This window comes from Amia ocellicauda, chromosome 18 (genome assembly GCF_036373705.1).
Source record: "Amia ocellicauda isolate fAmiCal2 chromosome 18, fAmiCal2.hap1, whole genome shotgun sequence".
Lineage (NCBI taxonomy): Eukaryota > Metazoa > Chordata > Actinopteri > Amiiformes > Amiidae > Amia > Amia ocellicauda.
Window position 1 is genome coordinate 3,946,437 of NC_089867.1, and position 15,006 is coordinate 3,961,442.

Sequence of the window (15,006 nt, forward strand, 5' to 3'; positions counted from 1 at the left end):
GCATACATACATACATACATACATATAAAAAACCATACACAAATAAATATATGACAAGAAATATATATATAAAATAACACTTCTAATAAAAAATCGGAATTTGAATGGAGGCTTAATTTCAGGGTGCCTACATTTGGTACATTTTGATATTGTTCTTGTGTGTCTTTTCAAAATGTTGAAACAAAGAGATGTATTCATATTTCACAAAATATCAGTGCTTTGGGCAGGAGAGCAACACTTCCTGATGCCATCTTAATTCTCCCAGGTGTGGTTGTATCGACTTATCGATGAATGTTTAAATTGGACAGCACATGTATGGGATGTAATGATATGCACTAATGTGTTTATGATTTTGGGTTCTATATGTGTCTGTGTATATATGGATATATGTTTTTGCATATGTATGTATGTATGTATGCATGTCTGTGTGTGTGTGCACACTGTATAGTCTCATAGGTCTGTCCTTTCCTCACCTTTCCTATGCTGTACTTTCTTGTGTGTCTGATTCTCACAGGCGACATTGATGGCAACTGGTGGGACCATGCATCTTGGCATAGCAGCGAGGCCTCCCCAATGTCTTTGGTGAGACATGCGGAGCCTTAACCTTTCAGATTCCTTTGTCATTTCACGTTTCCTTTGGTTTATTTACACCTCTGCATGTTTTCTTTTTTTTGTTTTCTTTTTTTTATCCCACACCTGTAGGGGACAGTCAAAGGGGAAAAAGAAAAACTAGTGAGCAGGCATTTTTGTCGGACTCATACACCTTAACTGAGAGGCAAAAGAAAATGGTGCACTTTGACGGCCACTCATTGGAAGAGGACTTGGAATGGTCTGAGCCTCAGGTTAAAGACTCTGGCGTTGATACGTGCAGTAGCACAACTCTTAACGAGGAGCATAGCCATAGTGAGAAGGTACTGAGACTCTATAGCCTGCATTTTTACTTTATTTATTTATTTATTTTTTACCTACTCATCTGGTCTTCGTTTGCTCTCTGTCACTGATTGTAATTAGAACAGATTTGATTTTTTTCTTTTTTTAATTTATGGTTTTATTTCCAAAGTATTTCAGCAGCATCCTTCGGGGTGTTGCTGAAAAAGAAAGTAGATAAACCCTCTGCTTGCTTTACTGTTTGCTTTCTGGCAGCAATTAAGAAAAAGAAAAAAAAAATCATGTTTGTTTTGCGGCACACAGGAATGTTCCGTCCTACAGCTGCATGTTAGTCTTTCTAAGTATTTTGTGTTGTTGCTATGTAGTAGACATCTGAGTACTTTAGGGCTACTTTTCACTCGGATTGGCATCCTTCACTGTGTTATGATACCCTCTCCCACACCCCTATTCAAGTACTTGTTTACAAACTTTCCACTGAGTAAAAAAGACACAGCACAACTGCAAGAGAAATTGGATTTGTTTTGCACAGACAGTTATGTTTTTCTTTTTTCCCTTCCACTGTCATGTTTGTAATTTTATTTCTGTGCCGTGCCCTATTGGTGCAGTCCGTGTAGCATCTAAAGTCTTTTTTTTCTTGATTTAGTTTGATTTCCTTTTTTATTTGATCTACTTCTTTTGAGTTCTTTCTTTATTTTTGGCATCTGCTTTTTTTACTGTTCCGCTTTTAAACATTGTGTTGTTTCTCATGGACAATTGATTTGAAAGTTTTAGATCCCATAGTGGGTTAAGTAAGCGACTTCTTTTGCTTGTTTTGTTTCTGCATGCAATGTGCATGAACCTCACTCTACCGTACATGTGGATGTGATTACACAAACTCTTCCTGCCCATCTACTTAATACACTTGATGAGAAAAAACAACAGCTCTTCTTTATTATTTAACATTGCTTTCAATTTGTGTGGATACATACTTCAGGTATATACAAGTATATACAATATGTTTATATATATTCAGAAATTCTGTAATTTCCCCCGTTAATATTCAAATTTGTTTATTATACCCATCATCCTTTGTAAACTCACACTCGCCAACTTGGATAAGTACAGCCCAGAGACTTCCAACCACTGAGGAATCTTTTAACACCAGCTGCTGGGCAGACTCAGCTCTTGGTGGTGACATGCAGCCCCCCAGGCACTTGGACTATGACATGTGTTGTCATTATGTGGAAAGCTATAGATGTCCCTAGCGACTTGGCATCCAACCCCAGCAGTATTTGGCCACTTTTCACCCAAACGTTGTGGACCAGGATTGCACACCGCCAGGAGTACAGTCTTAATACAAACCTGCAATCTCCTGGGTTTTGAACTCATCCGTGTCTGTAGGCTGAGGATTTTTACTGGTTGAACCCCATGGGAATCCTCTCGACATGAGAATTATAGCCTTTTAAATTTGGCTTTGCATTTTACATATACCCTTAATCCAGCATTTAGAGAGTTCAAGGAGGTGCACTATGTGAACTTGAAATGCTGTACTAGAACGCAAGATAAGACCATCTAATTAAATTCGGACAAATTAGGAACATGCCTCGCTTCCCTGGCTTGTAGATCTTTCCGAAGTGCTGAAAATATGCTTAAATAAAGATGTTTGTAGTTACGAAACAAAAACTAAATGATTACCGAAATTACCAATTAACTGACTGAAGACATGCCAGCTAACACAAACAACAAGCTAATTGCACCCCGTCTCTCCTTAATGCAGTCTATTTTAGTTTAGTTATGCTGTAAAGGAAACTTGCAGAAACACTATTTTTAACAGACAAAGAACACTTAAATATAGTCAGTGTGATATAAAATACATATCCGTGCACCATGTCTTATTTATATTGGGCTACATACCATATTTAATAGTTCCCCCATATTTTCTTCTCATTGCCAATAGCACCATTCTTTCTCTGACTTTTTTAATCAAAATGACATATTTTGCTCTGTGGGCCCATGTATGCTTTTTCTATTTATGAAGACAAATCTATAAAAATATTTGTACATGCTGAAAAGCCTTAAAAACAGAAATTATTTGCAGTTTTTTTATGGAAATACATATTTGGTAGACAGTTTCCACAAATCTATCATAAATGGACTGGACTGGTGCCATGGATAATTGCCTAGTTTAACATAGATAAGACTTTTGGTGTTGATTAAAATCAGCATTAAGAGAGTCATCCTCACAAACCTACAAGGTGTTTAATCTTTTATAGTGGTTTGCACCCTACATTATTTTGGCACAGTTCATCTTAGCTTAAAGGAGTTTATTGATATAATTTGTCTTGTCCAATAAACTCAGGGTGCTACCATATACTATTTCATGTTATCTTTCGCTTCTATCTGTCTGCTGCATTAGGTATTTTCCATGCTCATATCCAGTGAAAAACACATTCTACAGGCTGAGTGACAGGAGCTGTAATGGGGAAGGGTGCCAGTTTTACAGACTCTGAATCAGACATCTTTTTCAGTAAAGCTGATGCTTCCCATGTACACTTCCTGCAAATCAGCTTGGAGATGTCATTCCAGAAGAGTAACTATCTTCTATGGAAGATATTCATTTCAGCAGAAACCATGCAGAATATCTCTCTCTCTCTCTCTCTCTCTCTCTCTCTCTCTCTCTCTCTCTCATATATATATATATATATATATATATATATATATATATATATATATATATATATATATATATATATATAGCCCAGTTTATGCAACAGGGAATACACAAAATAGGAGAAAACTGCAAGTTATACATTTTTCTTTTAAGGCAAATCAGGTTCTGGCTGTCAGTACTCAGGATCAAGCTGGACATGCAAGGGTAAGGTGTGAGGCTCCAGTAAAACTGTTTCCTTACAACACAGAACTCACAATTTGAGAATTATACTAAACAAATGACCTCATTATGCAGTGTACTTACTGGAAGGGGACCATTTTATCTTTAGTGTATTGCTCCCTTTTCAGCTCACTGTTGGAAACAATGTTGGTAATAGGCGTCTTCCTTAAAATGTCTATATCCCTGTGTCCCTGTTCTAAAAACATGCATTTGACATTGTGCAACTGTACTACACGTAAGCTAGCAAGATGAGCTGCCCAGCCTACTTACTTATTTAATGTCAAGGAAAGTGTAGACATCCAGTATTGTACTTCAGCCCATCAAAACAACTTCAGTGTCATTCCTGTGAAACTAGAACATTAGGACAATGTTTCCAAAGAGTTTGTGTCATCATTCCATATGTATTTCAGTACAGTGTATGGAATTGATCGGGCTTTTATTTATATAAATACTTACGTGTGTGTGTGTGTTGGTTTGACATTAGGTAGCAAGTCTATTTGTTGTAAACCACAAGATGTGTTGTTGCTTTGACCTCATAGCACCCTGTGACATGGCAGCCATCCAAAGACGGAGATCGCTTAATAGGGCGCATTTTGCTAAACAAGCGGCTGAAAGATGGAAGTGTGCCTAGAGACTCAGGAGCATTGCTTGGACTGAAGGTGAGTTCAGTGCTTTTTATATGTGTCAGCCTGATGTTGTACCACCTTTTATACACATTATTTTCCCATTTGATCACCTGACCAAGGGGTAAGCCAAAGGTTTGATTTGCTCTAGCCTTTAGATACTGTTGGTGTGGCTTAATTTGCGTGCCTCTGTTCTGATGGTGACTGTAATGAAGTCTTTGCTGCAGAAATATTTCCTCTCATTTTGAAACATGCCTTACACATCTCTTCTCTAATGAAATATACTTGCAGCAGATGTGTAGGAGGCTGTAATTTATTTCATTGATCTCAGCAAGAAAACAAACAGAATTTTTAAAATGAAAGGGTAATTTTATACACATACATACATATTAACACAAAATATCGAGGGAATGCAGTGTTCTGCAATAAATTGGAAGCCGTAGTCATGACTAGTGTGTTCTACTTTTCCATTTATATTGGTAATCTTATACCAAACCTCACTCATGTACGTGGGTGACCATTTTACTTTTACAGTACTGCCTTGCCAGCTGTATACTCAACTTATCATTGGGTAATCCCCTCAGCTCTTCTTCTAATGCTTCACTAGAAACATCTCTCTGCTCCCCAGTTAGAATAGATCTGTTGTTTCCTGATAGCATCGGAGGTTCTCATAATTATTACCATTAACAATTGCTTAACATTAAGACTGTGCTTTGGGGTTTCGTCTGGATCATTTATAATACCCCCAGGATTAATTCCCCATGTATCCAAACGTTCTACAGAAGCTTTGAAAAAACTAAGCTGCAAAACCAGTTGTCATATACACAACTATTTACAATTTCATTTTTTCAAAATACGGTTAAAAACTAGAGCTTCATCAGACTGAATGATCAATGCGCTGGAAGTTCAGAGCTGGGGGTACAATCCTGCCTTGACAATGAAGGCCACGTATCTCCCAGGGCTAAACAACACTACAGCAAATCTGCTGTCTGGCCAGGTCACTCCACAGAAGTGTAGTAACTCAGTGATAGATTTGGGATGTATTCAAGACTTGGCTGTCATACTTGCTGCATTAGCTGAAACTGTGTAGCACTTTTTTTTTTCCCCCACAAGATATTACAATTCTTGGCATTGACATATTTACAAGACTTGACTTGGCAATAGGACCTCCTGTAGGACCCCCTATCCATGCCACTCTGGAACTTGTTCAAACAGGGAGAAACCTGAATTCAAAGTAAATTGTGCCAGTCTTTCAACAGCAGGTAATTGGTTTCTGGTTTGAGCCCCACCCACTTAATTCTGGGTCTCTGATAGAGCCATTGAGACAGCAGATCCCATAAGAGGAGCTATTACTGTGTTCTTACTGTCGTTTTATCTTGTAAAGCCTAGCTTAGCTTGATATAAGTGGGTAATGGATAATTAGCCAATAGGCCAAAGTATTGCTGCATTCAGCTAGGTGCCAGCAGTATCAGGTCTGTGGAAGAACCTGTGATATATAACAGTTATAACAGTACTGCTGGTTCAGCAAAAGTATCAGGAGCTAAAGATGTCAGGAAAAGCGAATTGTAAAAGAAATCTGACTACGAAAGTCAGATGCACATGCTCATATTCACAGAGAACAAAATTAAAAACATAATGTTATGTATTATGGAATTTAGTTTTATAAATCTCACTTGCAGTACTGAGAACCTTAAATGTTTTGTATATATGGTATGGACATATTTATATATAAGCTTTGTGACTTTAATTAAGTACTAACATGTGCATGCATTTTAGAGTGCCTGATTCTCAAGAGAAACCTGGCTTAAATGGAAAGTCTTCCACCCCGGTCTGCTACCTGTATTAACATCTGGATGCGAAACCTGCATACTAAAATCATACAGAAAATAGCATGGAAAGATGTCTATTTAGTACAACAATAATAAACACAGAAAGAAGAATGGCACATTACCTAGGATATAGTAGATAAGTACTTAAAAATGTCCTCATTATGCATGTCAGAAATTACATAGTGGGGCACAGCAAAAAAGATACCCAGTCATTCTTATAATAACAACTTCCCAAATGCATACAAATACAAAGAAAACCCTTACAAATGATGCTATAATTTAGGAACATGCATTTGAAATTGAAAATGTGTAATAAAAGCCTGATTTAAGAGTTGCACCTTTCAATAAAGCAGGAATTTAAAAGAAAACCATAAAAAAACAAATAAAAGCCATATATATATATATATACAATATCAACCATACAACCATATCAAATTCTGCTGAAGCTGACGTATTTGCCATTTAAACAGTCAGCATGGGGGAAACAGGAGAAATGAACAGCTGTGTGAATGTGACTCTTGTATGATACCAATAATTCAGTCTGAGCATGTTGCAGGTGCTCTGACAAGTGGATGCTCATAGCTCTTTGCATACACAAGCTCCAGATTGGGAAATCAAGGCTGCAAGACTGACATTATGTAGAAAAAGCAAGCATGCATTGCTAGCACTGATGGGAAAAGGTATATTTCCTTGACTGGGGCAGTAGTTACTCTTACCTAAACCTGGCCTAAGTAGTATATTCAAGTATACTCAATTAAATGTGCAATACAATCTTACGTGAAAGATAAACAAACAACACGTACAAATGTAAATACATCAGTGATATTTAGAACAAAATATGTGAGCCAATGAGTCAGTAATTAGTTAAAGAAAGAAAGAAAGTATATTCTGATGTTCCCCTAAATCGATATAAAATAAAATCGATTTTGATGTTTTAAATGTGTTTTTTGTGTGGTGGGCTTTTGTGCACTGCACACTCATTTTAAGTGAACCATAATCACTTACTTATTTTTGCTTTTCTACATCCAAGCACAAAAATATTAACAATGAATACACATTTTTAAAAAGTCTGCATTTCACCATATGCGATTACATGCTGTTACTAATGGTTTTCAAATGCCCCCAAACTGCTTTAAGGCTAAGCAGTGTATGCACAAAACAAACAAGCACAGGGAAGAAAGGAGCACAAGGAAGATGAGGAAGTCATTACTGATTGAATGAGCTTCCTGAATTGGCATGTTTGTGTCTGGTCACTGCTTATGGATGCATTTCTGATTGTTCAACTGAGCAAGCAATGCCTCCACTGCAGTGCTTTGGTTTATGCTCTTGGATGTTGGTTATATAAACCCATTTCATTTTGGAGACATCCTAATTTCCTTTATATGTTTGGTTCAGATATGATTAATTGGGATTTGTTTGAAAAATGCTCATAATGGAAATCAGTGTATGGATACAAATATGCTTCAGGTTTAGATAAAGATGTCTTTTGTTTTCTCAGGACCATGGAGAGTTACTGCTTTCCTTTTACTAATGCAAACCAAGCAGAGAACCAGACAGCTTGAAACTTACAGCATCGCACTGCATCACTGCTATATCAACACACACACACACACATACACACACATATTAAGAACTAGATGGTTTTTTGTTGTCAGACAAGATTAAAGCAAATGTCTCAAACATGCAATGAATCTGATTAATGACACTTTAATGCAATTCTGATAGGAGTGATTAAAAGGGAGATTAAAAGAACGTCACATCAACGAAGTGAATGAAACTATAACTAATTAATAATTAACCTCAAAGTGGTGATTTTGCTGTAATTGCTTTATGAGAAGGATACATTACTCCCTGGTTGGTATTTCATAAACCAAACTGAATTATAGGAGGTGTTTTACAGACCTTTTTAGTGAAGTGATTAATTGGTTTTAAATGGCTTTTAATAAGTATTGCCACCCCAGGTATGTATACTGTGTACTCCTAATTTAGAAATAAGAAATATTTTTATTTTTTCTATTATGTATGTATGTATGGTTTATGTTGAGTTCCATATTATTATATTCTACTTTTATGTCCTCCTTAAGATGTTATCAGTAAGTATAAATACATTCCCAGTGACAGTATAGCAGTAGTAAACATCGTTTCCTGATAACTTTGCAGTTCACTTGTGATTGTATTTGTTAGACGTCAAGTGCCAGGGATTTTAAATGGCAGGTAAAGTAATAAGCCATTTTGAAGAAAAATGTTAAATATATAACCTTGATCATGCTTAAATATTGCCCTAACAAAAATCCTATGCTGTACTGTAACTCCCATTCAATCTCTCTTACCCACTGGGGGCTAAACTTAATAAGGATTAATCGTCAACAAATGAGATGTGATGTATTTTCATGCATTCATGCTTAGGTATCAAGTCAATTACTTAAAATGAAATATATGACCTCACCATTCCAAACATAATGATTCATTTTCTATTCAAACAGGTGGTAGGTGGAAAGATGACAGAATCAGGTAGACTGTGTGCTTTCATTACAAAAGTGAAGAAGGGAAGTCTAGCAGATACTGTTGGACACCTACGACCAGGTAAACCCTTACCTTTTTGACTAGATATAAGAGGAAATTGATGCAGTGCTCTATAGTTGTGTCCTCATTTGCAGTTGGTCGGTTTAACAGAGTAAATTAGAGTTCATGTCCGCTGATTACATTTGAATGCTAATGTAACTTATGCACACACTGGGAGCTAGTTAAGCTTGATACTGACTTAACTGCCAGCCAACAATCTAATATTTAGTATATATCATTTATATAATTTCTTACAGAATTATGTATATCTGTAAATTATTCCTCTCAAATAATAATATATCCAGATGACATCTGAAAAGCAGTCTCTCATGGCAATCTTCTCATGTATGCCAGAGAAACAATCTTTTGCATGTTTGTGAGTTAAATAGCAAAGTTTATTATTATTCATGTACACCACATGGACCACACTGTGCACAATTTTTAGTGTCCTGCCAGTGCTATTAACAAGTGTCTCTGTTAACTCAAATGACAAGGAAATGTGTCTGTTTGAGGTTGTTTTTCTGCAAACAGCCAGTCTGAAATTTACACCCAAAAAACAAAACCTTTCCACATAAAACCTACTCATTTAAAATTGATCTTTTACAGTTTGTTTGTAGTAATTGTGTATATGTGACTTTTTCAGTTTAATTTACCTTGTATTGCTTAAACATCTCTTAAACACATTAATGAAATGGATCCTGATTTGTTTTCTGTGATACCAACTCAAATATAATACAAATCTAGCTGATGAATCTATCAGTGATGAGAGTGTATGAATTCTATATGAAATTAATAAGTCAATTGAGACATTTTCACATTGAATTTGTTCCATCTTCAATCAAGGTTAGCAATCCAAACACATTTTGACTTGGATTTAATTACTGCAAGATGTTGAACTGAACACAAATATCAGTGAGCAGTCCCAGTCCCAGTTTCACATTTCCAGATTGCACATTTCAACCTCCTTTTTCATGTTTCGTCCCATTTTCTTTCAGGTGATCAGGTTCTAGAATGGAATGGGAGGCATTTACAAGGAGCTACTTTTAAGGAAGTTTACAATATAATTCTTGAATCAAAGCCAGAACCTCAAGTAGAGCTGGTGGTGTCAAGACCCATTGGGCAAGTTTGAATTATTCTTGTATATATTGTGTTTATATTTTTTTTGTTTGTTTTTTTGTTGCTGTAACAGGTTATCATTCAACAAAGAATACTTTATTTATTTATTTCTCTCTTGCAATGAAAAACAGTCACCTTTGAGTAGGGTGTTGCATGATCAATCATTACATTATTGAATGCTGTTGAGATTTAGCAATAGGTGAAAAGGGAATGGAAAGAAAAAAATCCCAAGGGAGTTGAAGCATGAAAAACAATGAAATGATTTTGATTCATTAAGGAAACATTTTGTATCATGTTGATTTGTTTTCTTCTGGGTAGTTTTGTTTCTACCTCCAGCAGGTTCATTCACCCAGACCTATACAGGTCATAATAAAATAAGCAGCAGTCATGATGCTGCCAGAAATCCTTCTTCTAGTTGTGGCAGCAGGATATAAATTGGTCTTGAACAAAGTGATACCCTAGAAACTGAAAACCCTGCTTTCAATTTACATATTTGACCTGCTTTCTATTACAATGAAAACCACTGGGAGAATAAAGATAAATATGGTGCTTAGGGTCATTAAAGTACTGAACATTTGTACACCAACTTAAAATTGATTTTTCTTTCTTTCTCTTTTTTCTCCTTTTGCTTTTTTTAGAGATATTCCCAGGATCCCAGACAGCACACATGCACAACTGGAATCGAGTGAGTATCAGAGTCTCAAATTGCCTAAAATACCAAGATTGCTATGTTTCGCTATTCATTTTAAAAACATTCTAAAATGGTAGCCTAATACCAAATCACATTATCAAAGCATCTGGATCCCCAAAAAGCACCCCGTTCTATCATAACAATATTAAAATAAAAATAAAACGGCCTACAATGTTTTATTTATATGCACTTGCCAATGGACCGACCATAATTTCACATCTCAGTTAGTTTATTGGTCAGAAAAAGCTTTACCTAAGTTAGTTTTATATATTTTTCAATATGTTGAATAATAAGTAGCCCAACATAGTCTGCAACTCATTTTTTTTAGAAAATGACAACATAAGAGAATCATGAGAGAATTTATTAGACAATTAGAAGAAGAAAAATGTGTCTTGGTAATTTTACAGACAGCCGACACATAATGGCGCTAAAGAATGGCACTGCCAGGTGTGTTGTTCTCACTGCGAATAAAAGTGTCTTCAAAGAGGTTTTTTCAAACACAGTTGTTATGGAAATGTGTTGATTACAGCTGTGAACATCCTGACAGACACCCATTCCTGTCTCACACCACACGTTGTTTTAGATTCTGGCGTAGCTACAGCTTATTAAGCACAGCTTTATATTTTAAAAGAAAACGGAAACAAAATCCTTTATGACGATGACTTTTTTTTCACCGTGGTATACCATTGACCCGCAAAACCCTAGTCAATCGTATCCCATCGGAAGCAAATTTTCAACCAAAAACGAAAGTGACCAGCAACATTTTTTCACTGGACATAAAAAGTGACAGAGAATGATAATCACAGAGAGAAGCACAGACAACTAAATAACAGAAATGAGATATGAGATGCTGTTATAGTAGTACGTTGGCATCACATTAGGGCTGGGCGATATGGCCAAAATACAGTATCATGGTATTTTTCACATTTTTGACAGTATGATGGTAGTTTTGAATGGCCATTTTATACTGTTCGTAAAGCAAAAATAATAGGACACAACTGACATTACATTAATTACGTTTCCTGTTCTGTGTCAGTTGTCTTGAAACCAAATCATGTCCACACTACGCACCTTTATTCGGTTTCTTTGTTTATGTCAACACGCAAGGTGCATTCACTCCAGAACAAGGGTAACGTTGGAGAAGCGCAGTTCTGCGCAGATTCAGAGACGCATGTTCTTGGAGTGTTTCTGCGTGACGCCACTATGAGAAGCTGCTGCGGGAGGCGAGCTGTGGCTGAGAGTAAAAGATTATGTAGAAATCAAGAGGGACGTGTTAAGCTGAATGAAAACTACTACTGTCCCCTTGTTAGCGGAGGCGAATGTCAACTTTCATTACACAATGAAGCTGTGAACAGTACTGTCAAACCATAGATATAGAATTCTAGATCGACACTTGTCAATGCTTTATTAAATAATTACATCAATTATTTTAAAAAATATAATGTAAATCTATGATGCACGATAATTAAGTTGTTACTTAAATGATTGGCAATTCTTTTTTTTCAATAAAAACTAAAATAATATAAAAATAATAACAAATTAAGTCATCCAGTTACATTGATTTCTGCAGGGTTTGTGAAGAAAGGTGGTCGCATTCTTGTAGCACAGAATTGAGCAGTTCTGCGCAGATCTGTAGGATCCAACCGATCCCATTGGTGCGCAAATTTGCGTTACACAAACACTATCAGCGTTTTTGATCAGATGTGTCTCATGTCAGACAGCTCAGTCTCAAGCAGCCGCACAGCGAGTTGTGGGATATGCGAACACGATCCAGTTTATTGGTAGCTGAATGCTATGACTCAATGACACAGTAAATAGTAAATTATTCAAAACTTTAAAATACCGATATGAAGGTATAGTAAAAGTCCAAACCGGTCTGTAGATGAATATAGTTTTACTGGGATATAGTTTTTTACGGTATACCACCCAGCCCTACATCACATCACTGTATAATACAATACTGGCAATAGATTCAGCCTGGGAATCAAACCCTGATCTTTCGTCCCTGCTACTGAATATAATGCTATAGTTATAGTTAACAGGCATATTTGAGTGTTTTCTCTAATGCCACAATGTAGGCATTAAACACTCTAAAAAACATAAGTGGAATACGTCGTTGATGGCTCAGTGCTTTCCCCTTTCTCCCTACAGGCTCAAGTTCTTTTGAATCCCAGAAAATGGAGCGTCCCTCTATCTCAGTCACGTCTCCCATGAGCCCCGGCATGCTACGAGACGCACCCCAGTACCTGTCTGGACAACTATCAGTATGTTTCTCTTATGTTTTTGTCGCGTTGCACTTTGCTGAGTAATGGCACAGATGTTTACCTTTAACTCTAAAATAAATAATTATATTAAGCTGAAAACTGAGTCGGTTTTGCGGCCTCCACAGTTTTAGCGGTTTACAACCAACTTTAAGGGTCTGTCTGCTGAATCAGAGGTCGTCTTCTTTCCTTTTTTTCTTTTGGGTAATGACTATTCTTTTTTTCTTAACTCTGTTATCTTACAGCTGTAACATGGCTTTTCCTTAAAGGGGCTTTTATGTAATGTTTTGGTCCATTTTGTTTAACCTTGGAATGAAAATGTGAAGTCTAAAAATGCATTCATTTTTATTTAATTGGAGTCATATGCCAATGATCCACATACATATTTAAACCTTTTCACTCTCAAGCTGTATTTGGCATAGTTTTTTGAGGACTGCACACAATTTTACAAAACGAAGGGGGATTAATGTATGCGATAATCTAGAAAATCAGCCTAGTGAATATCCCAGACAAAGCAGGCTTTTCCCCCTATTAGTAAACTTTGCTTTACCCCTATTCTTACAAGTCATTCTTCAGTGCAGCCTATAGCGAATCTCTTCTTTTACTTACAGTCTTTCATTAAAAACTGCCTGTAGCAATATTGCAGTACTCTTCACTTTGAACCGAAGTGGGAGGAATTCTACATAGTTAGTTTGTAAACTACCGGATTGTCAAACATTTTATGAAAAATACATCTACTGACATGGCCACAAGGTAAGACCCTGGATTCTCTCCATGCTGCACAGCCTGCTCAATTGGACCAAACCCAATTCAGCATGGGATGATGTATCATGTTACCTTGTGTGCCATGTAATTCATTGTGTAAGGTAAAATATACACTGGGGGATGGCATCATGGTTTGTAATACATAACAAACATGGAATCAATTAAGTCTAAGAACAAAGCACGGTTCAGCATTTGAAGATGAAAGGACAATAATGATTGGCTGTTAGTCACCCTCAGTTGTCAACCCACTAGGAAGGAGTGCTTTTCAAGTTTTAAAAACTGTACCTAAAAAAAAAAACATGCTTCTATTCTCTGCTGTTGTATAGTTTTTCAACATGGGGATCTACATGGGGAAATTATTACATCTTGGTTGCGGGTGCAATGACGTGTTGTCGATTTTTAAGGATTAACAAAGAGATTCTCATCGACGAGTAGTCAAGGTTCATTTTCTGTAGAGGGAGGGGGTCTGTTTAATTGCCTCTCAGCTATCTCTTTGAAGACTGCATTCTAATTTACTTGAACATATACTGTATGTGTAGTGTACAGAGCTTTGATGTTTTTAGTGTTCTATTTGTTATTTCTTTTCTTACGGGAGATTTAATCTAAATTGGCAATTCCTGTGCTTCATATAGAACTAGGCCACTGCAGGGTTCCTTCTGCTCCTTCAAAGTGCTGCTTCCGACAATCATAATTATTCCATATTGAGTACAAGGTATTCAGAGAATCTCACACCTCTTCCCATTAAACACTACTGTAATTTCAGCAGCAAGCAAGAGGACTTTAGCAATTACACTAAACTCCATTCTTGCTCCATAAAGAGTGAGATCAAGCACACATGCTGCACCTGCAACAGTCTCTCACAAGTATTGGGCACAAATGTGTCATAAATCCAATTCTTATGCAATCCATAGCTTACATTTCTTAAAAAGTGTCTCTTGCAGGGTTATTCAATTTCAATTGGTCCATTCCAAGAAAGTCCATGATACTGTTATAGCCCACAAGCTAGATATTTGTTTCTGTAAAAGAAGAGATCTGAAAGTAAAATCCTGAAGGATACAATTCACAAGTCATAATTTCCTGTTGCGGTGATTTTCAGGTGCTAGTGTCTGTGGAATTCACTTCAGATGTGAGGGAGTTTGCATTCAATGCAAGAGACAACCACACTCATTCCACACTCATTCTGGATGTAAATTAATGCAAATGAAATAACAGCACCATTAGACTAAATCTCCTCCACAGTCTATTTTTGTGTTTGTGTGTTTCCAGTGTGTTTGTCTTTTTCGTTTTGTTTTATTGCATTTTTCTTTGTTGTTTAATTTTGCTTACCCAGAGCCAAAGCCTTAGTAGAAGAACAGCGCCTTTTGTCCCTAGGGTCCAGGTAACAGCTCCTGTCTGCCCGACA

The 15,006-nt window shown here is 36.6% G+C and overlaps 1 protein-coding gene across 1 annotated transcript in view; it reads left to right on the top strand.

Annotated features, from left to right (window-relative positions):
• The window catches only part of rims2a (regulating synaptic membrane exocytosis 2a), a 285,367-nt gene that overhangs the window by 154,293 nt on the left and 116,068 nt on the right, over positions 1-15,006 (top strand). Inside the window, exons 8-14 of the mRNA XM_066691502.1 lie at positions 703-911; positions 4,297-4,416; positions 8,693-8,792; positions 9,767-9,890; positions 10,526-10,572; positions 12,730-12,842; positions 14,935-14,982. Of these exons, the coding sequence (XP_066547599.1) occupies positions 703-911; positions 4,297-4,416; positions 8,693-8,792; positions 9,767-9,890; positions 10,526-10,572; positions 12,730-12,842; positions 14,935-14,982 (761 nt within the window). The remainder of the gene's footprint in view (positions 1-702; positions 912-4,296; positions 4,417-8,692; positions 8,793-9,766; positions 9,891-10,525; positions 10,573-12,729; positions 12,843-14,934; positions 14,983-15,006) is intronic.